Source organism: Glycine max, chromosome 13 (genome assembly GCF_000004515.6).
Source record: "Glycine max cultivar Williams 82 chromosome 13, Glycine_max_v4.0, whole genome shotgun sequence".
NCBI lineage: Eukaryota > Viridiplantae > Streptophyta > Magnoliopsida > Fabales > Fabaceae > Glycine > Glycine max.
The window spans coordinates 32911588-32937502 of record NC_038249.2 but is presented as its reverse complement, the minus strand read 5'-3'; the positions used below and the strand labels follow the sequence as shown (position 1 = coordinate 32937502).

The 25915-nt window shown below is 29.5% G+C and overlaps 3 protein-coding genes across 3 annotated transcripts; all 3 read right to left on the bottom strand.

The window, feature by feature from the left end:
• Positions 1-309: 309 nt before the first annotated feature.
• LOC100499636 (eukaryotic translation initiation factor 4E) lies at positions 310-2381 on the bottom strand. The gene is made up of 5 exons (NM_001250599.1): positions 2077-2381; positions 1781-1946; positions 990-1115; positions 465-530; positions 310-360 (listed from the first exon to the last, which is right to left on the bottom strand). Exons 1-5 carry the CDS (start codon positions 2379-2381, stop codon positions 310-312), a joined length of 714 nt encoding a protein of 237 aa, NP_001237528.1.
• Positions 2382-4035: 1654 nt separating this feature from the next.
• Positions 4036-8184, bottom strand: LOC100305381 (serine hydroxymethyltransferase 4). Its single transcript, NM_001251406.2, has 12 exons — positions 8044-8184; positions 7668-7922; positions 6923-7118; positions 6570-6744; positions 6363-6480; positions 6159-6271; positions 5918-6040; positions 5648-5752; positions 5415-5501; positions 4842-4949; positions 4578-4650; positions 4036-4474 (listed from the first exon to the last, which is right to left on the bottom strand). The coding sequence occupies exons 2-12, from the start codon at positions 7876-7878 to the stop codon at positions 4200-4202; spliced, it is 1584 nt and encodes a 527-aa protein (NP_001238335.2). The 5' UTR covers positions 7879-7922; positions 8044-8184; the 3' UTR covers positions 4036-4199.
• Positions 8185-12128: 3944 nt separating this feature from the next.
• LOC100305543 (uncharacterized) lies at positions 12129-15679 on the bottom strand. The gene is given in 9 exon segments (NM_001249916.2): positions 12129-12256; positions 12871-12932; positions 13010-13118; positions 13374-13423; positions 13504-13561; positions 14366-14443; positions 15088-15137; positions 15223-15303; positions 15527-15679. Coding segments are annotated over 9 exon segments (615 nt in total). The 5' UTR covers positions 15611-15679; the 3' UTR covers positions 12129-12213.
• Positions 15680-25915: the final 10236 nt, after the last annotated feature.

The following is a 25915-nucleotide window of genomic DNA, read 5'->3' as shown; positions in this document are numbered from 1 at the left end:
AAGATATTATTATGATTGACACAAACGCCTTCAAACGGCAAACAATTTTTCATTAAGAAAACATCTTTTCGATTTCATTTGCCTTATAACAAACAAACTTGTGATCAAGGATTCTCCCTTTATATCCAATCCAGTCAAATATCCTCCATCCACAACAAATATGCAAGTACTACAAAGATGGGGCCAAAAGGGCTACGAATTCAGCTAAGCTACATGTAAGAGAGGAAAGACCAGGCATCAAAATGCGACTTCATGCAAGGAATGTACTGCCTTCCTTCATTTGCTACCCAGTTAAAAACGCTATACACTTCATACAACGTATTTATTTTTAGCACCTCTGTCCAGCTTCTTTGCATCCTCCTGGAGATATAGCAAACAAACAAAAACAAACCATACAAAGTTAGCCTGACTCAACATCAAGCATCATAGAAATGCATAAGCATACAGATAGTAGTTCTGCTCACATGAAATATAAAGCCAATTGTGTCATTGTAATCAAGAAACTCCTTCCACTGCTTTCCAATGCTCACCTGCAAGAAGAATAGTTTAGATATTCCTCAAGTTGCCAATAGAATTTTAGAGAAGATTTATTGGACATTTATACAAATAAGCTTCATGTAGAAACTTATCAAAATAAGTTATTTTCAGTAATTTCAGTCAAACTTATTAACAAGGTCTCATCTGATAAGATCTTGTTGAATCAGTACTAAGTTGATCACCCAAACACATCTTTAGAGTTTAGAGTACAAGTACAGCAAGATTTATCATGGAGTTGAGTACAAAATATCATGGAGTTGTCTTCATGCCATTATTCGGTGTAACCACTGAAAGACAATTTGGCAGGTTTAAGAGCAAACTAGACGGGGCGTATGCCTAGGTTAGAGAGTTTAAATCTCCCTACCTCCCACCCGCAGCACAATAGTAAATAAAGGGAAAAGACAGAAACAAAGCAAAAACTAACTGAATAAATAAATAAGAAAGAATGTCACCTGAGCAGCTTCATTTGAAGCGTTCTTAGTCCAAATAGCAATTTTATCCTGCCTACTTCTGACATTCACAACAGCTCCACATATTTCATCTCCGTGATCAAACTGTTCTCCAATCATCGCCAACAACTTCAAGCAACAAAAAAAGAGAGAAAAAAAACCAGTATTATTAGCTTGATCACAAAGAATCAATTTAAGTATATACACTTGTGTAATTTTTTTTTCCACACAAACATCCAATAGGATATGATAATTTACCTACACCATCCAATTCACTAATGGAGTTTAACTTTCATGCCCTATCGCTATAACAAAAAAAAATTATACTATCATCCAACCAGAAACCATTCCCGGTATACTTAAACTAACAAACTAGCACAGCAAATTCTAGGTATACAAACAATAGCAGCTGATGTGGCCACAATTGCAGTTGCAGACACTCAAAAACCTTTGATGTTGCAGCCAGTCACAGTTGCGGACCAATTTTTAAAACCTTGCATTCTAATTAAATTCATAAGTTAAACTACACAATGAGTATTTATATGCACTCAAAAACATCCTATAGGATTTTATCATTTTACTACATATTCCAATTTAATAGAGTCCAACTTCCATGCCCTATCACTAAAATTTTTTTTACACTATAGGATTTTATCAGATATGACTTTTAAAGTAATTATTAAAAATTAACAATATGTAACACTATTAGTGCATTCTAATTAAATTTATAAATAAAACTCCACAAAGAAATGAATTCTTTTGCATCAAAAGCAGGTGTTAATGTAAAACAATACCGTATACAACCAACTGGTATCAGATTTTCCCCTTGGGAAGGTCATAGTCCACTTTCCCCCATTGGCGCAGATAGGGTCCTCCCACTTTGGCTCAATCTTGTGCTTGAAGCAGTGAAAGTCCGCCCCCAAACCCAACTTGCTCGGGTGGTGAATGTTATTGTAAATGCTGAACATTAAAAAAAAAGAAAAACAAGGGTTAGCGTTTCCAAGAATCAAGAAAGAAGCAATTAGGTTACGACCCAGGAGAGGAAAAGTTGGGAGGAAAGGAAGGGAAAGGGAAAAGATCAAAGCTTGACCTCCAAAACTCTTCAACGGTGGCGAAAGTGTAGATGGGTCGGATGGAGCTGCCCCATGCGGCTTGTTTGGACTTGGAGGAAGGGTTGTCGAACCAGAAGGTCCAGGAATTCTCCAGAGGGTGGGGGTTTCGGGCGAGGGCGGCCGGAGGCTTCGTTGTGGCGGTGGCGCCGCTATCTTCGCCGTCGACGGGGATCTCACCCTCTTCGAGATCATCGTCGTCGTCGTCGTTGTTGTTGTCGCTGACGACCCTGCTAGGGTATTGGTCCTCCGTGATGACTGACTTTTGGGTATCTTCTACAACCATTGTTAAGTATCTCTGACACACGCTTTTTTCTTCCTTTCTCAGCTCTCTGTTATGAGATGCAAATAGAATAGACGCGTTGGTTAGTATTCACTGATTCGGCGGTTTTTAAACAGAAACAAACAAGAGAGAAGAAGACACACTCGTGGGCTGGGCTGAGTCACTCACAAGGCGGTCTTTGCTAGGTGCACCAGGTATATTGCTTGTGCACCCAACATTAAAACAAAATTCCAAAAATACCCTTAAGTGTTTTTTATTTTTACAGATTACATAATCTGTATATTTCATACAGATTATGTGATCCATATGAGTCATACAGATTACGTAATTTGTATGTATCATACAGATTATGTAATTCATATGAGTTAATCCATATGACTCATACGGATCACGTCATACGGATTACATGATCCGTAAGTATTTTTTTTAAAAAAAATCCAAAAATATGTTTTTTAATTTATTAATAAATTAATGTTTTTAATAGTAAATATTTTTTATTTATAAAAAATATACGGATCAAATAATTTGTATGAGTTATATCAAAATTAATAGTCACAAAATTTATTATTTAAATTTACATGTGCATTAAATATATATTAGAAATTTTAGTGTTACATATAGCAACATTATTTATTTTATAATATAATTGACTTATTAATTTAATTGGTTAGAGCGCCGAGTTAATAACTTGAAAGTCATAGGTTCAACTCGCATGAAGCTTATAGATCAGCTAATCCAAGAAAAAAATGAAAAATCGCAAAATTGTTAGGTGTACCTAACAATGCCCTCACAAGGCTTGGCGTCATGTCCCATCCTAAAGGAATCAACAACACACTAGCTAACCTACTTTAAAATTTATCAAAAACTACTAATAAGATATAATATAATTAGTAAATAATTTAGTCACTTAAACATGTGATCATAAATTGAATCTCTAGTTCGTATATTTGGAGAAACATTTGTTTGAAAAGATCAATCTTTTAAATAAATCTCAATAGTTAAAAAAAATTAATCAATAACTTTTGACCAAAAAATATTTGATTCCTACCATTTTTTTTAATAAAAAATTACAAAATTAGTAAATAAGAAGTGAAATTCATGTTTTTAATAATTTAGTTAAATTTATAATGTTCTTTAAATCAACCAAAGATACACCATATTTTGTCACTATAAAACTCTTCACTCCTAATGAGTCAAAATCCTTTTTTTCTTTTTCATGTTATAGTAAAACTCTTCCCAAAAGAACAGATTATATTTCTAGTTCATCTTAGATTTCGTTGGAAATCCTTTTTCCCCTTTCTGAAGGGAGATTATAATGAAAGTTTCAAGTACTAAAATTCAAATTCATTCAATAAACATATCACAATGTTAGTCCTTTGATAATTTTTATGACTAAACTAATTTTTCAAAACTTGCCGAATTCGTCTTTTTATGTAAATACTTTCATTCTTCATAAAGAAAAATGCTATAAACTTTTACATTTAAAAGAATTAATTTGATAACAAGTCTTTAAAGTTTAAAGGATCTAAGTCTTGAAGTGGTCTTTCAATTCAAGTACAAAGCTTTTCGAACCCCAAGAAGTCGGGCCACTCGTTACCAATTTGCTTTCCATTCATCTACAATATTAATTACTAAGGAATATTTGAAGGATCAAGGATTGGATTGGTTTGCTTCCAATTATAAATGGGATAATCATAAAGCTGCTGCTGCATTTGCCATAAAATGTTACAACATATTATTAGCAACACACATCGAAGCATGATTATTGTACAAAATTTTTTAACAGCGTCTTAGTTTTAAGTATTCATTATGCGGGTACACTTAGACTCCGGGTATTGGATACTGAGTAGTAAGAGCTTCAACTTTCCTACGCAACTCTGATACCTTCTCTCCCAAAGGAAATTCAGAAGATGTTACAAACTTCAAAAAATCTTGGAGCTTCGTTCCTGAGACCAAACTTTTGGCTTCAAGACTTATTTGCACACCCTCATGAATGAAATCAGCAATGAGTGAAAATTCTTTCTCACCAAGTCCTCTTGTTGTCATTGCTGGTGCCCCAATGCGAATGCCTCCTGGAACTAGGGCACTCTTATCACCTTTTATAATAATTAGCACATGTCAGTAATAACGGGACAGAAATATCACGTGAATAAAGCATATAAACTGATGCACACAAGAAACAAAGCAATAAGATCTCACCAGGCACTGAATTTTTGTTGAGGGTTATAGAAGCCAAGTCAAGAATTTTCTCCACCCGAGCACCATCAAGACCCTAAAGGATGTGTTGTTAATTAATATGAAGCATAGCCAAGGTACTAACAAGGATCATATATCAACATGGAAAATCATGTCTTTTTACATTGAAAAGCATGTCATCTATAATGGATGAATTAGGGGAAGAAAAGAGGGAAACTAATTTTTTTTTTTTTTGTTAAACACAAAAAGAAGGAACAATAAGCTTACAGATGGCCTTAGATCGACAAGAACCAGGTGATTGTCACTACCACCAGAAACCAGTTTATATCCATGCTCAATTAATCGCTTAGCAAGAGCTCTACAGTTAGCAACCACCTGCAGGATGGTAGTATAATGAGTGTCAGTAAGTGCCTTATGCCAAACTCCAACTAGCTCCATGCATGATTCAATTTTTTAAAGTTTTTTTTTTAAAATTGAACCAAACTGAACAACTTCAGCGAACTGGTTCTGAATCAAACCACTTTAATAAACCAGTACTGAAAACTGAACCAGTTTCGAACTGGTTTTTAAACCTGTTTTTTCCAAATTTGGTTTTTCAAAATGGATCTTTGCCCAGTTCAAGTTCAGTGATAAAGTAAACTAGGTTCAAAACTTCTGATTAAAGAGAGTCTCCTGAAAATGTACACCATGCATGCAAGCTGTGCACAAATTAAGAAGCATGCACAATGCCTGTTAAACCGTAATTAATTTCTAAGAGAATCTCAACACAAAAACTGTGCATTGATTGCATTCATATACTATTTACTATCCCTACCTCCAACAAAAGGGCTACTAGAATACCTGATTTTGATAATTTTTAAATTCTGGAGACTGAGCATACTTCAAGCAAACTGCTAGTCCTCCAATTGTGTGGTTATGAGGACCCCCCTGGATAATTATAACACTATCAAAATCACAAAAGTAGGAAGGTATAGAAGACATATGCATCTTAAATACATAGGTGCATAGGATCCATGCACCTCAACTAGAATAATAGTTACAAGAGAACTAATAGAGGGACATTCCTAATTTACCTGTAGACCAGGAAAAACAGCATTGTTAATGGCAGGCTCCAAATCAACCCCATGCACAGTATCTTTCTTGAAGAATATCATACCACCTCTTGGACCTCGTAAAGACTGGAAGAAAATATCTAAGTGTCAAGTATAGCAAAGAAAAGTATTTACTTCAGAGTTTCAAGTTAACATAGCCTTAAGTTTGTACAAAAATAAATGTGAATTCTTCTCTCTTTCATTGTGAATGCAAAAGTACAAAGTTTGACATAAAAATATCTCAAGGCAAACCTTGTGGGTTGTGGTGGTCACAATATCACAATACTCAAAGGGATTAGAAAGTACAGATGCAGCAACAAGCCCACTTATATGAGCCATATCCATCATAAGAAAAGCACCTACTTCATCTGCAATCTTCCCATGCATATAAGAAGTAATTAGCTTTTTGCCAAGAAGAAAACCATATAATGTAGAGACATATTAGATCATGAGTAATTTATAATTCCAGAAAATGCACAAGTACAAAACATACTTTTCTCATACGAGGGTAGTCAATGTCCCGAGGATAAGCACTAGCACCAGCAACAATGAGTTTTGGACGAAACAGAGTAGCAGTTTTCTCCAGCATATCATAATCAATAAGACCTATTGTGATTCCAACGTGGGTTAAAAAATAAGTTATCTCACAAAGGAGCAAATATATCTGTAATAATTTTAATGAGAAAACAAAAAATACCTGTTGATTCATCAAGTCGATAAGGCATAGATTCAAAATAAATTGATGTGGCTGATACACGTTTTTTGGGTGTCATGAATCCATGAGACAAATGTCCTCCGTGAGGCAAGTCCAAACCCTGGCAACATACCATTATACATTAGAACAATTACAATAATCGGCTGCCAATTGGAATAGTCAAAATCAAGTGCAGGGAAAATAGTTTACCATTATCCGATCATGTGGTTTAAGAACTGCAGTGTATACTGCAAAATTAGCAGGGGAACCAGATAAAGTTTGAACATTAACACCCCATTTGTTTTCATCTACATGAAATGCAGCCAGTGCCCTTTGTTGACATAGGATTTCAAGCTCATCAATGTACTCATTGCCACCATAGTACCTTACATGTACAATGAGGTTTTGTGAAATTTTAATTATATTTGAAAATGAATAAATCAACACATTTCTAAATTCTCATTTTCCAAGAACAAAAACTGGATACCAAAACAAACATGTTTTCTAAATCTTGAAGATATGGAAATGAAAAACATTTTCTTAAATCAAAGAGACATTTTTACCTTTTACCCGGCAATCCTTCTGAGTACTTGTTTGTGAGGCACGACCCAACTGCTTCCATCACTGCTCTAGATGTAAAATTCTCAGAAGCAATAAGCTCAAGACTTTTAAATTGTCGGTCCTTTTCCTTGTCAATAATTGCACGAACATCAGGATCAGCTTCACTCAAGCCATAGTCCAGGAAGCTACTTCCGTCGCCTAGTATTTGCAATAGCATGTGATTCCATAGACAAAAGAAACCATTCTTAGTCATAAATTCAAATAACAGTATACTGAAACCAAGTCAAATACTAAACATCAAAACAGAGAAATCAATAACTCCAAAGCCACTTTGTTATTGCCAAAGAGATTTACTCAACCAAAAGTCAAATACGTCATAAACAGATGTTAACATTTTCATACATATATTACTTGACATTCACACCAAACTGAGTGCCATTTTTAAAACACTGCCAAATATCTACAATAAACACAGAAGGAGAAACAAAGAGCAGAGAAAGTCGCAGATAAAAAGAAAAGGAATATGGGCATGTTTGGATACAAGCCATAAGCTCTTTTGAGAGCTTCTCTACTGGAAATATCTATAATTCCAGTAGAGAAGCTCTCAAAAGAGCTTATGGCTTGTATCCAAACAGGCACTATATCTGGCACGGTATCACCCTTAATCTTTCAAAAGGGGAACAAAAAAAAATACTAGTCATCCACACAAGACAATTTTTCAAACAGATGGTAGATGATTACAGTTACCTCCAATTTCAGGCACAGAGAAAGGCACAGATGACGGCTTCCCAGTGACTAAACTTGCTTCAACATGAGAAGCTTTGGATGGCTTAATATTGCAGAACCTCACCTGAGGTAGAAACCCGTTATTGCTGCCATACCCTTTTGCAGGGAAATTTAACCCTTTGGTCCAAATAGGTTGTTGCTGCAAAGAACTCATCGTTGTACAAGCCTGCATCTTTGTCTTCAGAAAAATTTCACGTCAGCGTTACAACCCTCTTCCTGCATAGCACAGTAAAATGAAGAAAAAACAAAAAACAAAGGTGACAGATTGAGATTAGTACCAAATAAGAATAGAGAGAATACTTAAAAACATGGTTTTGAACAGAAATTGGCACAGTACCAAATAAAGCTGAAACCAAAATCAATGGTGTGTTGAGGGAGAGAGTGAGAGGAGGAACTATTGCACGGTGGCTCCAATGGTTCGGACCAGTTAGGGTTTTAAGAATTTCAAAGTTGAGTTTTTTTTCCCCTTAGTTTTCAGGGTTGAGTTTAGTGAGCTTAAAAGGCAGAAACAAAATAATAAACAAAAAAGCCCAACGAAAACGACACAAGATTAATTAATCCTTCCTCTAATCCTTCTCTTTTTGCCTATAATTGGTTAATTTGCCAGCGTATCTACCAACTCTAATCTGCACCGTTCAAATAGGTATTTTTTTTTTTACATGTAAAATGTTCAAATAAGTAAGTTAATCCATAAAAAAAGTAGGCAATGAAAAATAATTAATAATGTCCAAAAATAAATTATTTTAAAAATATCTATAGAATTAAATAATTTAGGTAATGAAAAATATATTTATCTTTATATTAATAAAAGTAAAGAAATCTTGGGGGAAATCCTTATACATTTCAGCTGAAAAATTAAAATATATTTTTAAAATTTTCTTAATTATAAATTAATTATTATTAAGTAATTATTATGATAAATATTTGAAATTCTGAATAACTATATTAAATATTATCGATCTAATTTGAAATTCTAAATATGTTTTAATTAAGGAGATTGAAACTATTTTTAACTAAGACAATTCTATAATTTTAACTAAAATACGCAATGATTGATTTATCTTTTTCCATCATTTGAATCTTGGTTGATTATTGGATATGAAATAAATCTTGTTGAAAAGGAAATATCCAACTTGTGCGCGCTCGTGGTTTTCGATCTATTGTTTTGGACTATTTTGCATCAATATCGTAGTCAATAAAAAAAATTGTCTAAACCACAAATATCCTTCACGAAAGACAATCATGTTCGCGCCGAATAGGATAATTGTGGGCGACAAAATCTCCCTTCAAATATTTAACACTATTGCATATTCATGACTCAAACCTAAATTGATCACCATGTTTAATGATACTATGAATCTTATACGATACTAAGAAATTAAATTTTTAAAAATATTATATATTATTTATGTTGCACTAATTCATATTTTTATATTCATCGATCCTACTGGTATGATTCATTCTAGTGAAAATTCATTTGGGTGATTTTTTTTTATATAATCATTAGTTTTTTCATGTCAAGAGACTCTTAGGTATTTATATTTAATTTTTACATATACAACTTTTATATTTTGAATGATTTTTAAATTTGTATTTTTTTTTCTTGTGTAACAAAATCTTATTTTTTTTCCAATTATGATGCACTATATTTTGTTATATTTTGTATATCTTTCTATTTATTTTTGTTACAAATTTTATTATATCTTTTAATTTATTTATTTTTTTGCTTATTATGTCTTTTATTGTGAGTTTGTTATGAATTTTCCCAATAATTCTTGAAAAAATGATACCAAGGATTACATTGTTTCTATTATTAAGCTTGAGAGGATTAAGTATAAGATTTTAGTTCAAGTAATTCAATTGTGGTAGTTGAATAATGGTTTCAATAACAAGAGCTATCAATTCTTTTTGGACTCCCAAATCATCACTGAAACTAAAAATTGGTGTGTGAATCAATACTTAGTGAAAGTAAAAGTAGTGTATATCAAGAATAAATGAATAATCAATCATAAAGATAAAATGTGTATTAAAAAGTTACCTAATGTTTTTTAAAAAATTCAACAAAGTAATTGTATTTTTTAATTTTGATGTCAAAATCTTAAACATCATATAATATGGAGCGAATGAAGTATATATTTAAGTTCCTCCCTCAAATTGGAGTAAATTCGATTTTTGTCTCTCAATTTTTTTCTTAAAAATATTTTAATACATCAAATTAAAAAAAATATCAAATAGAAAAGGTAATGGTTAATTCTTTATAATAATAATAATAATATTGTTGAGATCAATTGTTAATTATTGGCTTAACTACAAGATTAACATAACATTAGTGAAACTTAAAATAAGATTAATTTTTTTATCCATCAAAATCAAAGACGAGTAAAAAGGATTACATCAATGTTATGCTATATTCTTTTAAAGAAAACAATATTATGTTATATGAGTTATTATAAATTTTTTGTATTTGTGTTTCATTCTCACTCATAAAAAGAAACGGTTATATATGTTATGTTATTGTCTATAAGTATTAGACTTAGAGTAGGCAAATTAAATTAAAGACTTATCGAGTAAGCCTCTGTCATCCTAGTTATTTTATTAGATAATAAATTACTATAAAAATTGGATAGAATTGATTTATTCGGTTAACCTTTCATTCATGGCAAAGGTACAATTTGAATTTGTCGGAATATATTTTTCATTAATTTGAATACGATATGTAATCTCATAATAAATATTAATTGACGCGGTGATTCATCATCTTAACTGTTAAATAGGTGAACCTTTGTTTTTCAAAAAATTTTCTTTATCAAAACAATCATTATATGAATAATAGTTTGTTTAAATCAATATATTGATAAATAAGTATTCGTGCTTTAGTCAAGTATAGTATTTTAATTAATAAATTTTAAATCATTCCTCGAGACACTATTTCGGTTTTCTTACCAAATGTGTGTATGTGCATGTCTATTAATTTTAGTCATACCATAGTGCGCAAATAATTAAAATTAATCTGACCTTTATTAAACATAACGATTTACATAAAATAAAATAGTGATGATTAACTTTCTTACACTCTCATCCAATATATTAATAGGGAAAATATTTTATATTTTTGTTTACAAAATAAAATAATCTCAACTATAGTTTAATCTAAAATAACCTCATACCTTGTTCTTGCTAGTCTAGCCAATGGAACCGATGAAGGGATTTGTCTTGGACCAATTGGTTTCATTTATTAAGAACAATTAATAATAAAATTATTTTATATTTTGTTTACAAAATAAATTAATTTTAAAGATTTTTTAATATTTAATAACTTCATCCTACTTAGCCCCGAAAGTAACTTCCATTACCGTGCGCATTTTTGCCAAGCCAATGGAACCGATCAATGGATTTTGTCTTGATCCAATGGGTTTCATTTATTATTTATTAATACAATAATAGAAATTTTGATAACAACTATTATCGAGATAATCCTTCCACGTCACGGTCTCTGTTCTTCTAAAGAAAAGGCTGGCGTGATGTTAAGTTTGTTTTGTTTGTAGCGCAGTTGTGGATAAGCTTATAAATATAATGTAAACTGAGTAAATTAACATAAACTTAGTTGTTGTATCTTATGTACATTTAACATAACCACTTAGTACGTAGAATAATAGTGTGGAGTTTATCTAATAGTTTTGAGTTTTAACTAATTATAGCTGTATTGAATATTCCAAAGAAAAATTATGTCGTTCAAATAAGATTTTTTTTTTAATACTGGCGGTCTCGAACAGAAAATATACATACATACATACAATTAACATAAAAGATAGTATTCTAAAACATATTGTTGTATTTGATAGAGTAAATGAGTTATTATTTCAAATTTATCACTCGTTTAGCTTTTATTGTCTAACTACTTGACAACGCAAAAGGTCACAGATTTTTCTACCAAGTTTTTCATTTTCTTCCAACTAGGAAAGAGAGAGTTAAATCCTATCCTCAAACGATTCCTCTCTTTTCTTGCATCTAAGATATTGCATAATTCTTCTTCCATTTAAATGAGTTAACCTCACAACTTTCCTCAGCTAGAAGACGTAGAACCGAATTAGATTCGCTTCTTTTACAAAAGTCATTGCATATCAACCTTTGGCACTCTGCATCAATTTCATATCAATAAAAAAACGTAGCCGACCTTCTCATTACTTTTTCCAAAAGATATATTCTTCAAATGGCAGAGACTAGAGAGAAACAATTGATAATGTCATAATGATTAGTTTTTCATTTGTTCTATAAAATATATTAAGATTGTCATATTCATCATCATCCAGATAAACAGTATATAGCCACAAAATTTCACATGCAATAATTTTTACGTAGACTTCAGGACTAAATATTTCATTGCACGATATTGTAGTTATCCACGTCCAGCTGTACTTTTTTGTCTAGGGAGGGTGGAAACAAGGAGAACGAGATTGGGTAGCGATGGTTATTAAGTAACTAAGTAACATCAGTAAATGTAACTATTTCATTCTATGTGAGAAAGACCCCCTCCACTTTCAGCACGTGTCCTACAAAATAATTAAGTGTTAGAAATTATGAAAGATATATACCAAAGTAAAGCTCATGAATACTAGTCTTTCAACCATTGCAATGTTAAAAAACATGCAATCTTATTGATGCACAGGCATGCACTTGCACGCACACACATACATGAGGCAACTATGCTTCACATGGACACCAGAACAATCATCTAAGAAACATTTAACAATGGGCATTACAACCCAGAAACGCATTTAAATCTTGAATTGACGCCTTTCTAAATTGACCAAATGAACTGTGAACCATCTATTAAGGTTCTAGTTGTAGGATTATTTCAGAGGGTTAAAACCAACTAACTGCAGAAGCTATATACAAACTAAGATCAATGAACTTGCAGAAGAAAATTTATAGAGGGCAATGATTTGCTAATAGGACAAGCTATGTTGCTATCAAGCAAATACTGGAAAAAAATGCCTAATTTAGAGAATCCAACATCATTGTTGTGTCCCCACCCAATTTTCTTGAAATGATATTAGACTTCAAACTTGCTAGCCTCCTTGATGCACACAACATAAATGAATGGCATTGAAGGATATAAAAAAATCAACTAACAATATAATAATGCCAAGAGTTCAATACTTACTTGTGGTCAGAAGGATTTGGCATAAGCTCATAAACAATAGTGGCAACAACATCCCTTTTCAACTACACAATGAACAAGATATTTAATAATCTCACTAGACTGTAACAACCAGCAACCATGAATTTAGCAGTTAAAGTACCTGAGTGGCTTCGCCTTTAAAGCCAATATAGTGTATTTTAGTAGTGTCACCACCAAAATTCTCAGGAAAGTGCAAGGTAATATTTGCCACGCTTTGAAATTTAGAATATCTAATCAAAAGGATAGATACATTGAAAGAACATGATGTTAGAGAAACTGGAAAACTCCAAAGACATAGAGCAGTACCGCCCCTAATTAGTTATAGTATGGGAATATACTACATTAATACCACAGAGAAAATGCATTGCATACATGTATTATTAACTTATTGAATATTTTGCAATATTTTCTGGCACAAGTATTTGTAGAAAAGGCCAAAGTGATGGAATAACTATAATGAGAATTGAGAAGTAGGTAATGATTACCTTGTCTGGTATTCCAATACTCCTTGCATATTCTCAACCAAATCCCATTCCTTCAAGAGAAAAAAAAATGTTTCATACAAGTTGTGGTGTGGATTTGTCAATTAATTCCTTGAAAACCTTGAAACTATACCTGAATAGCCTGCATGCTTTGCGCATCTGAAAAGTCAATTCCTTCTCGATTGATGAACCTAATTCAATATGAAGTGTTCAGCCATTTTGTGCAAGATAATAATTACTGCAATTGAATATTCAATTTAGTCCAAGTTATATAAATGTTATTTTCGAAAATACAAAATATTATATAGAGGTGGTATCAAGTGTCTATTGACTGTAAATGGGATACTTGGAAAATAGATTAAATTGTGGATCCAAATACTAAACTGCATTATCTTTATGTGAAGGTAAGTATTCGGAAAGAGGTCGACAAAGAGCTACTGTTAGTTTCATCTTTCATCTTACAAAGTTTCCTACTGAGATTAAATTCAACAAAAGAAAAACAAAGGTTTGCTCATTAAAAAATGTATAAGAAACTTCATTCAGTAGGAGACTATGAGCATTAACTAAGATATTTATACTGGTTGCCCTGATACCTAACTGAGAATATAAACAATTCAGTTGTACAAGTATCAAGTATCAACGAAGGATAGGATTAAGCAGGTAAAAAACACAAGAATCAAACAGCATAGAAGATGGGGAAAGAATAACAGAGAAGATGGTATCTAAAATAAGTCCTTACCACATTAACAGGCTGGACTCGACAAGAAAGGTAGTATCACAATTGTGAAAAAATCATGCTCCAGATAATAAAATGGTAAACTAAAAGCAACATTACTTTTAAACTCAGTTGTTATCAAAGCCAATAACAAACCAAAAACGAGCGTTGCAGAGGCTGGTAATTTCTCTTATCATAAAATAGAATTATTGCTAATAAGTTACTCAATAAAAAAAATCACTCCAAATACAGTATAGCTGCTTCAAAAGCGTAAACTTACACTCTCATCTTGGAAGGACTTGTTCCATCAGCTCCACCAACTATGGATATGCTCTTAATCTTGACATCTGAAGTAAATCTATTTTGCACAGAAGCATAACAAGTTCGGTAAGAACTTATAGGACCAGTTTTCTAAATAGAAAATGGAAGATGTTACAGATAAAGTCGTTGGCTTGTTGGAATTACTGTTTTTAGCAGAAAGTTGATCATACTAAATTTGAATGTTATAAACTTGAATCTGGGCAACAATGTAGTTAAGCTTTTGTAAAGGAGAACCAACCAGAACCAGTAATACTACCAAAAACATACTGGTTGTTAATTACGGGGTTGAAAAATTTCTTGGTTTTATAGGGCATTAAGATGGAAGTATCTTAAAACTGAAAATGAAAGGCAAACAAATATAAACAGACAATCCATCCAATATAATCTAAATTTCAGGAATCAGCAGCAAATATACACTAACACGGTAACAAAGGAAAACAGCTGATTAAAATATATTAAGTAGATGAGATATAAGGTTCCCCCAGTGGCTAGTGAAGGGTGAAGGGAGGGGGGAGAGGTCATGGGTTCGAATCCCCCGCTGACATTTCTAACAAAACTAATGGTGTGTGAGACTAGAGAAAAGATTAAGAACACATTTAATATTATATCAGATTAAGACTAGAGAAAAATCAGTTAAGCAGAAAAGGTGTGTGAGACTGTGAGTCAGACATGGCAACTTACGGAATGAAGACAAGTAACTCAGGATCACCCTCATTGCTTTCCAAGTGAACCTGTTGAAGCCATTACTACTAGAGGTTAAATAACATAATTCAGAAACAATGAATGTTAAAATTGAAGTGAATGAATTATTATTACCCCAGAAGAATCCAGACGCTCTTCCCAAGCTTTGAAAACTGACTTAACACTTCCTGGATTTGCCTCATTCAAAGCAGTTACCTGACCAACATTATCAAACTGTGATCTCATTTTTTCTCCTTTTTTATTTAATTAGAAACTCTATAGAATACAGAAACTGCATTTGATAAGTAATCAAACTCAGAGAAACATGTTCAAATTCAACCACGATGCAATTAAACCTATCCAAAGTGCGAATTGCTTCTAAACCTCATTTTGGTATCAATTGATGTGAAAATGATGTGTGTGAGAGAGAGAGAGAAACCTTGGAGAGGTCGATGTGTTTGTAGAGAGACCAGTTAGAGGAACAGTCATGGTCTTCGCAACTGTGGTCGTGCAAGCACGCCATCTTCACTCACTCAGTCGCAACAGCAACGCAAACGAAAATCACTCGATTCTTTTCTTTTCTCTTCGATTTGGTTTAACATACCAACACGCGTCTTTAAAGTTTAAAAACGACACTTGCCCTGTTCCGTTCGTTTCTTTAGAAACGACAACCGTATTGATACGTACAAAAACGACGGTGCTCAAGGAGAAAAGGACATGTGTACTACGCTACGCTACATGCATCCAGTTATCGGGCTTTGCCATTAGGCTAGGCCCAACCGAAAGTTGGGCACTGCCATGCGCACCCAACGAAGTCCAGCAATTTTGCAATTTCGAAGAGGACATGTGTACTGATACATTACATGAGTCATACGAATTAATTCATACGGATTACATAATCTGTATGACTTGTATGAATTAAATAATTCATATGACTCATATGGATCACGTAATTCGTAAATGTTTTTTTTATTTTTTTTCAAAAATATTTTTTTTTTAATTTATTAATATATTAAAATTTTTAATAGTAAATATTTTTTATTTATAAAAAAATATACGGATTGAATAATTTGTATGAGTTATATTAAAATTAATAGTCACAAAATTTATTATTTAAATTTACATGTGCATTAAATATACATTAAAAAGTTTAGTGTTATGCATAACAACATTATTTATTTTATAGTATAATTGGTCTATTAGCTCAGTTGGTTAGAACACTGTACTAATAACATGAAAATCACAACTTACTAATACACATTTCAGCTAATCCGTATGAAACCTCATTTCAGTGGGTGCGCTTAACAGTGTGCCCGAAAGTTTTGTATTCAGGCCCAGTTCTATTACCGAAAGAGCCCACAGAGGATAAAATGAGACATAAGAACTAAAACTACATTTTTTTTTTTAAATAGAGGATAAAATGTCTAGATTAAAATCACAAACTTTTAAAAATGAAAAAAAAAAATTACAATTAAAAAATGGCAGCATAACATTTGAATACGCAGAGCAATCTAATTTTATTTTCTTGTTTTATTTTTCTATTATTATTCCTTTCTATTATTATTCTTGGACAATTGATTGTGAGGCTCCGTAACATATTCTAACCTTGAGTGCACAAATTCAGTTGTTAATTTGTTGCATGTGTTAACTATATATGGAACAGAGTTGGATATCATGTTGCACCGCGGAGATCTACTAAAATTTACTTTTAGGACAATACAGGACAACACCATTCTTTTCTATTTTCCTAACACATATTATGTACATAGACGAATTCAAAAATTCAATTTTGTAAGTGTTTAGGGTTATGGAAATTAAAAGACAATTTTATTAACATTAAAACAAAATGTTATTACTTAATTTTTTTAAAAGTGGCATCATTCTAGCTAGAATAATAATAGAATTTATTGTCGTGTCGATAATTTCTTTGCAAAGACATGAATGATACAAAAAAAGATTCAGAGGTTGTACTTAAAACAGGTTTCTTAAAAACAGTTTAAGCATCATTAGTAGAAGAACTTATTTTAGGTTCTTAAACAATTTTTTGGATCTTATGATTCCACATAGAATATAATAATTTTTGTCATATTCTAGAATCTAATTTAAATTTTTGGATTTTACTTGATATTAAAAATTAATATTTTTTTAAAAAATATGAAATTCTTAAGAGTTCTTCTCCTAGAATGCAACTTTCAGCATGAAAAATTCTTAAATAAGAATAGTGGTGGATAGAAATTGTTGAGCTCAAGAACTCATATTAAAGATGATCGAGGATAAACGGTTACTTGTGCAAGTGTCAAATTTGGCGTGAGAAAAAAATCTGGCACGATTTTTTCTTCTCTTTTTTAGAAAAAAAAAACTGAGAATGAGATTGAGAATAATTAAGTGATATTTAAATTGAGTGCTTTTTGTTTTTATTTTTAAAGAAAAAAAGACCGAAAATATATTTGTTTAAAGTTTAAAAAATATTTTTTCTAAAAATATTTTAAAAAATAAGACTAAAATTTAAAATAATAAATCAACATTTAATATTATATCAGATCAGATTAAGATTAGAGAAAAATCAGTTAAGCAGAAAAGGTGTGTGAGACTGTGAGTCACACATGGCAACTTACGGAATAAAGACAAGTAACTCAGGATCACCCTCATTGCTTTCCAAGTGAACCTGTTGAAGCCATTACTACTAGAGGTTAAATAACATAATTCAGAAACAATGAATGTTAAAATTGAAGTGAATGAATTATCATTACCTTTATGACTAAAAAATTTCAAATTTTGGTAATTATTTTGTTAGTCTTTAAAAAAAATTGTTTTTATCATTTCTTAAATTTTTGAAAAATTACTTTTAATATCTCTTATTCTTTGTGTTATCAATGTTTTAATTTATAGTTTTACACCATTAGAAATGTTTTTTTTTTTAATTTAATGTCTTTAAAATGATTTGAAATACTTTAAAACTACCCAAATATGTAAAAAATTATAACAATTTCACATTCATTGTAAAAAACAGTCACAAAATTATACAAGTAAAATATTTTGACAGTTTAAAATTGTCAACATTTTTTTAAAAATAAATTAAAAAAATTTAATTGTTAAAATCTATCACAAAGTGTGAAATTATAAACAAAAAAAAAGATTAAAAACATATTTAATTCTAAATTTATTAAAAAATAAATTTATATCTTATTTACCTATCATATTATAAAATAAGTTTTTAAGTGAACAAATTAGACTTGACTCATATTAAACATTATTAAAAAAATGAGAAGTAATATGCATACAACAATCTATAAGTCATTTTTTTATCTATTACATCTTAAATTTTCCTCTTTTTGTTATATACTTTGTTGTACAATTACCATTACATCTTAAATTTTCCTTTTTTTGTTATATATTTTGTTGTACAATTACCATTTCTCTAAAAGAATTAGACTTGTCTGTAGGAATAAATTTATACTTGGCTACATAGACAAATTTGACTTGTCATAAAACATATATAGTTATCTATTTCTACTCGGTCGAGCTCTGTGCTTTAAGTACAATTAATTTTAATTTTTATAGTTTATAATTTGTTTGATATTTTTTTTCACATTAGCTTATATACTGATTCACTTATGTGAGGATATATCAAATATATATATAAAGTAACAAACCACACGTTCAATTTTTATAATAATTTAAAACTATTTGAACAAAATATTATTAGGTTCAGCAGTTCAGGCTATCTCCAATTCTCCGGGTTCACAACATCAGTTTCCCGTCTCACAATCCAAACGTGCTGTTGTCCAGAAATTTTAAGATTACTTGTTAAAAGGAACATCTTTGTCATCCAATAAATGTATTTTTAGGTCTCATATCAACTGTATTGACTAATATTTAATACATAGAGTAGTCAATAGTAAGCACGTTTTGCATGAGAAAAATACATTTCATTTTTCATCCTTTAGCATACAAGTCGGCAGAGAGAAAAGCACTTCATCCTTAGACCTTATGAAGCAAGTGGGAAAATTAAATATACATGTGTGGTCTTTATTTTGTCAATATATTGATACCAACTACACGTGAAAACGGAGGTCGATCGTGGGTTGGATCAAAATAATAATTTTACCAAAACACATACAAGCGACTATATTTAAAGGATCTGAAATATAAGAATATATTTTTTAATAATTTTTTATATTAAAAATATAAACTTAATATTAATATAAATTAAACTCATCTAATACATTTTTTTAAATAATAAAAAAACCTTCAAACTTGCTACTAATACCCTCATGAAAGTTAAGCAATAAATAACTTAATTTTGATATACTTACTTCTCCATGCACATATTCAATAATATTCCCTCTATTTCAAATTATATGCTACTTTGAGAGTTAATATTTTATTTCAAAGTTTTTGTTATTTTATAAAATGAAGAGAGCAATGTTAATTTTTCCCAACGATACCCTTATTTTTCCCAACAATGTATTAGTTATTTATATAAAACCGTCTTTCAAAGATGACTTATCCATTTTTGTATTTTTTTTAAATCTACCCATTTTAGTAATTAATTAAAAATTATACCATTTTTTTTTAAAAAAGCCCTAAACTTGGAAGACGGGGTGAATCTGGTATAAGTATAAGTATATAATTAATGATGAAGATAATAATTAAGAAAAAAAGTATGTCGGCCACAACGACCATCTCAATAAATTAAATATAAACCATACAAAAAGCAAGCAACCCTATAATGGTTACGTATACGTACATGTACTCTTTCTCGGTCAAGATATTCAAAAATAAAAACCCAATTGAATATTCATTTTTCGATGATACAAAACTTGTAAAGAGAATTTTTTTTCTCTTTTAAGCCTCACAATTTCTTTAGAAGAAAAAAATGATGTGTGACACTCATATAATCTCTACAAAGCACACCAAATGTGATAGAGGGGGACCAAGGTCTCTACTTGTCCTCTCTTGCATCTGTCCCTAGGATAGAGGTTAAACTCTAGCGAATCCTTGGCCCTCCTGATTATATATATATATATATATATATATATATATATATATATATATTAGATAATTATTTTGATTTAGAAATTTAATCATCTAAATAATATGGGGTTTAATTATATAAATAACATCATTTAAGTGCAACATAAATAAGTTATTGAAGTGTTATTTTTTCCTACTTTTTAACAAAATTTTATATTCTTTTGTAGTATTTATTGTAGAGTTAATTATATTTTTGTTTTCCCAAATAAAATATTTGAGTATCATATATTTTCATTTCAAATAATAGTTAAATGTTATTATTATTGAAAAGTTATAAATAGTTAGTTTGTAATCAAATATCTTTATTATCATTCCCTTAATATAGATCTAAGAATTTTAAATGTTATTTATTAATCTTTTGTTAATTGGTCAAAATTACAAATACTGTATCAGATATTGAAAAGTTAAATTTTAAAACATATCTACAAATATTCTATCTTCCAATTATCATTATTCTTATATTCTCTTTGCTTTTATTGTCTCATCTTTGTTTTTCTTGTTATTGTTTGAAAGATTTCAATGTATTTTGGGTCACGAGTGCAAAAGTTCAAATACATGTAATATAAATCTATGAAAAGTATATTATATATGAAGTTGCATCAAAGATCAGTCGTATTTTACTTATAAAGTTGTAGCCTTTGTTATGATACAATAGTTTTTTTTTTCTTTCTATTTTCCAACTATCTGAAAGAAAATTAGTTGTTATTATTGTCGTGAAAGATAATTTAGTTAATTAGCAACATAATTTATTCTAAGTTAGTGACTTTTTTTTAACATAATATGATTTTTCGTAAAAAATGTTTAGTGTAAATACTATTTTTTTTATTATAAATTCATTAGGATTTTCGATGACATTTGAAATTGGTGATTGTCATTTATAATTTTAGGTCTCTTATGTTTAATTTATTTACTATGTAAATAAGTTCTCTATTATATAGTTCTTAAATTATTTAAAAAAAAGATATAATAATGAATAGTTTGTATAAAGTTTGATTTTACTAGATTAATTTTAATTTTCATATTGAGGCTTGTCATTAAATTCTGAGTTCGCCCCTAGCTTCAGGCAACAGGCCTTGAATATAAACATAGAATTCGAGATTCCTCAAAGTCTAATTATAATGGATGGAAGGTAAAAATATACACAACACTTTAATTTGGAACAAAATTTTCCACTCCATGAAAAAAAAAAGCTTCAAATAATTTTTTTTTATACAAGTAAGACTTTTTTTGTGTGGAAGAATTTATATAAGTAAGACTTCAAGTAAGTTAATTATTACAACTAGAAATTATACATTCATACTACTGATTCCATTTATGCTTTATATGGGAAACGAGACCATGTATCCCATTTTGGTTACGTACCAAAATCATTTTTTCTTGTCTTGAGATAAATATCAATATAGGATGTGATTAGATGATTTAGACACATATTTTGATTATGTTCAATAATTTGAAATTTATTTAATGAAAACCAATTTTAAAACTAATAGGCTTTATATATGTTACACGTTGATAGTAGTTTTACCATCTTTCCATTTTTACAATGTCAATTTTATAACTCTTTTTTATTATACATACTCAATGTTCATATTCATTCATTTACCTTTTGTAGACGTTGTGCTAGTTGTAGCAAACTAGTGTCATTCATTATTCAAATCTCAAGACAAATCTTTCGGGAAAATTTGTTTAAAATAATTCCAGTACGTCGATCGACTGCATAAGTTATTATGGATATAATCTTTTGACAAAAGCCTGCCCATAAATGGAAGCAATCTTCAACAGTTTCTTTGTTTAGATAGAATGATGAAAGTAAAAATAAATTATTTTTTTTGGAAAAAATGGAAGAGAAATGTAAAACTTTTGGTGGATAGCCCTCATGAAAATAACATTCTTTCAACTTAATTAGGTATGAAATGTCTTGTTGACGGCTCTTGTTTCCAACTAATTATTAGGCCCAATAGGGTAAAATCACTATTTTATTTTTTAAGATAAAATTTTGATTTGTTAAAATATATGGGACAACACAATATAAAATCATTTATTTTGTTTGATTTTAAAATAATCATGGAATAACACCAAATAAATGATACAACACAACATTAATATATCTAGGGGCAAAGTTAAAGATTGAAAAGATAAAAATATCCACTACATTCTTTCTCGCTCTGGCTCTCCCACTCTATTTTTCTAACCAACGTGTAAAACTGTTCTTTCATACTAGATGGCCGAAAACAGTTGCAGCACAGATTAAACAAAATTCGTAACACGTCAAAATGCTATTCATATCAAAGAATAACTTGCATTTGCTTTCTTCCAAGTTAAGACTTTTATAATTTAGATTGTTTTATTAATATTGGAATTAATTGCCTAAAGGCTACTCTTGTACTGGTATTACATATATCATCCAATTTCGTGAATGAAATCTGCAAAGTGCAGTTGAAAATTATCTTCCTCTATTTTCAGTGGGCGTAATACAAGAAAAATTCTCTCTAGATCTTGACCTCTGGTGTGTGGAATTTTATTTTGTCTTCCATTGATTTGATATCAATTTTAAATATTATCTTTATCCATCCAAGTCCAACGTACTCTACGTAGAAAATAAAATCATGTCTCCCATTTGAAAAACTCCTGGAAAAAATTGAAAAGGATTTGGGAAGATAAAAACCATAACTGTCTCGCCATTTTTATTTTTCAAGTAGCTCTTGGCTTGATCTCGCACACAGTTCACAAGGAATATTAGATAAATTAAAGAAATATTTTAATAAATTTTATATTATTATGATTATATTGTACTTTGTTTATCAAACAATGAACAAAATAAAAAGGTAGTCATGTGAATTGTTCTGTTCTAGAACAGATCTGTTCTTTTCTTCTTCTACTGTACGTATCTTTGTGCATCAAACACATCTTTACTTTTTTATACTTTCAATTATATTTAGTAGACTAAAATAACAATAATTTTATAAAAAATACTATTAAATTATTTTTGTTTTAATTATTTTAAACTAATTAATTTTTTATAACATAAAAATAAATAATAATTAAATGATAAATTTATGTTAAGAAATAATAATATAATTTTTTAACTAATATAAAATGCTTTTCATATCATTTTTATTTATTTCTACTCTCTTGTCTAATCATGCGAATAAGTGAAGGAAAAATTTTCAATTCATTTCCTTTTTATTTCTATTCATCCAAATAATATATTTTTTCTATTTTTTCCTACTTTTTTTTCTTATTTTCATTTCTAATTCAAACAAAACATAAAAGATTAGCTAATTGGTATGCCCCGGCCCTAGTATTAGTCTAATTAATATTTGACTATTTCTTACCATTATTACAATGTAAAACTTGTCTAAGTTATAGAATTTATATAATTTTAATGAATTTGTCTGTTAATATTTTTAACAAATTTATTAAAATACGTGTGACATTTAAAGCGCTTAGAAGTAAGATTATTTTGAAGTTCGAAAAAAATCATCAAATAATATTAAATTTGAGTATTTAAAAATATTGTTATATATGTGTCAAAATCATAAAATTTAAAGTTTATAAATAAAATCTCTAATGTTCAATTTTTTATGATTTAAATTATTGTCACATAATTTCTAAAAAATTGACAACATCACACATTGAAATTGGTTATTGGTTCAGAAAGAAATCATATATATATATTCATTCTTACTTTTAATAAATTTATATTTCTTTATTTCTTTATTTTACTATATTTTTATAAATCTTTTATTTTTTAATTTATATTTCTTTTTGAAACCTTCACTGTTTCAATGTTTACTACTTATTATTATTAGAATTACTATCAAAATATAATGATTATCAAGATTAACTTTTAAATCAAAAATATTATTATAAAATCAACTTAAAAGTTATCTTACAAACCACTATGATACAATTATAATTGTTATTAACATATGTATTAAATATTAAAAAAAATTCTGATAAGTTAAAAAATTATGAAATTGTTTTTTTAATAAAAAAAAACTTACAATAAAAAATAAATTTAATATCTTATATTTAAATATTTATTCATAGAATCATTTAACAAAAATTACTCATTTATAATAATAAACTATCTTAAAAAAATAATATAATTTTCACAATTAAAAAATTAGTATCTGATAAATAGTTTCGATGCATGATAGATATTTCATGTATACTGAAAAAAATCAATGATCATTTCATATGGGACTTTACTCTTGCAACGTGTTATCCGGACCATATTGCTACATGCATTAATTGTGATAATATGAAAGAAGGATTAAACCTCTAATATTATAGGCCACCAAACCTAAAGGGAAAAACAAACTGAATATATTATTTAGAGTAAATTCTACACTAATTTCCACTATTATAAGGTTTAATTATTTATATATTCGTTCTTGTAAAAAAAATATTTATATACTCGTTCAATTTTTTTTGTTTATTTATATGATACTAAAATCAAAATTTATTTAAATAATATAACTCATTACTTTCATGCAGGTTTATTTATATTGACTTTACATCAGAAAAAAAAATTATATGGACATTAAATTCCAAACTTATTTAAATATTACATTCTACTCTATTTATATCAACTTAATATAATAAATTTGGGAAGTGCTGTGTGATAATTTAGTGAATATGACTAACTAGATCAACATGATGGACACCATGTAAGACTAACCAATAAATTAAACATCGTTAGAGTCATGTAGGTGTTATCTATATATACTTTTATTAAGTTCCGAAATGAAAGTGACAACGGAAAAACGTTGAAATGAAATTGGAACTTTAGATTATATTTCGAGGATAATAAAATTACCTTAATTTGCCATCAAATTAATAATTTAACCAGATTAATTTTAACTTAACACGCTATTACATATGGCTGCCATAGTATATGAGAACCTTTAAGTTTTTAAATAATATTAATAAAATATAAAAAACACATTCATGAAATACTATAAAATCAAACACTGTGCATCTAAGACGTATATGCCAGTAAGGTGCACGAACCCGTGCTAATTTGTACTGTATTTTTTATTTTTTTACGCTTTTATTCTTTATTCACGTGTACTTACCTTATTTTTTTTTCTCTGCCTTATTTTTCTTATTAATTCTCGTATCACATTTATTATTTTCTTTTTCTATTCTTCTAATTATCTCTATCTATTTTCCGATGGTGTTAAAAAAAATTAATTTCTCTTTTAATAAAGGCATGCTATCTCAAAATTTAATATTTTGGGCTAGTTTTAGAGTGGTCCAAAAATTAACCACCAAACACGTACGCCACCAATTTAAGAACCTAACAGCTCTACACGATAGCAAACTTTAGACAAATTAAGAATCGAATGAATTGAATGATCAGATATTGTTAAGCAAACACATGTCACCTTCATCCAAGAGTAATTAGTGAGGGGTCGTACACCAAAAAGCTACGCATTAATTCTCTTACGTTTGAGCATTAAAATCCTTGTAAATGATTCTCCATCATCGCCAGCCTTGGACTACACTCTTGAAGACTCACAGTACGAGAGGAAATCAGGCCATTGATACACAGTTAATACTAAATAATTCTAATATCTACATACATGTGTGGAAAACTGAAAACTTACCACTTAGTCAAATAAAGTGTCTTGACTAATTAGATAAAAGATAAAAAAGAATAACTTTGATATGGTACTTTAGTTTTTTTTTTTTTAATCAGATGTTACGTATTAAATGAAAGTCATATATATATTTCTCTCCTCTTCTTCAGTGAAATGCCATTTTCATTACTTGATTCCGA

Bases quoted from the DNA above. Each gene is read 5' to 3' on its own strand.
- LOC100305381 (NM_001251406.2), bottom strand. From the start codon at position 7,878: ATGCAGGCTTGTACAACGATGAGTTCTTTGCAGCAACAACCTATTTGG. The intron at 6,272-6,362 runs GTATTTTTTGTT...GAATCACAATAG, and splicing joins TCGACTTGATGAATCAACAG to GTCTTATTGATTATGATATG. The intron at 6,041-6,158 runs GTATGTTTTGTA...ATGCATGGGAAG, and splicing joins ACTACCCTCGTATGAGAAAA to ATTGCAGATGAAGTAGGTGC.
- LOC100499636 (NM_001250599.1), bottom strand. From the start codon at position 2,381: ATGGTTGTAGAAGATACCCAAAAGTCAGTCATCACGGAGGACCAATAC. The intron at 1,116-1,780 runs GTATTGTTTTAC...TGTTGCTTGAAG, and splicing joins ATACCAGTTGGTTGTATACG to TTGTTGGCGATGATTGGAGA. The intron at 531-989 runs GTGACATTCTTT...TTCTTCTTGCAG, and splicing joins CTTCAAATGAAGCTGCTCAG to GTGAGCATTGGAAAGCAGTG.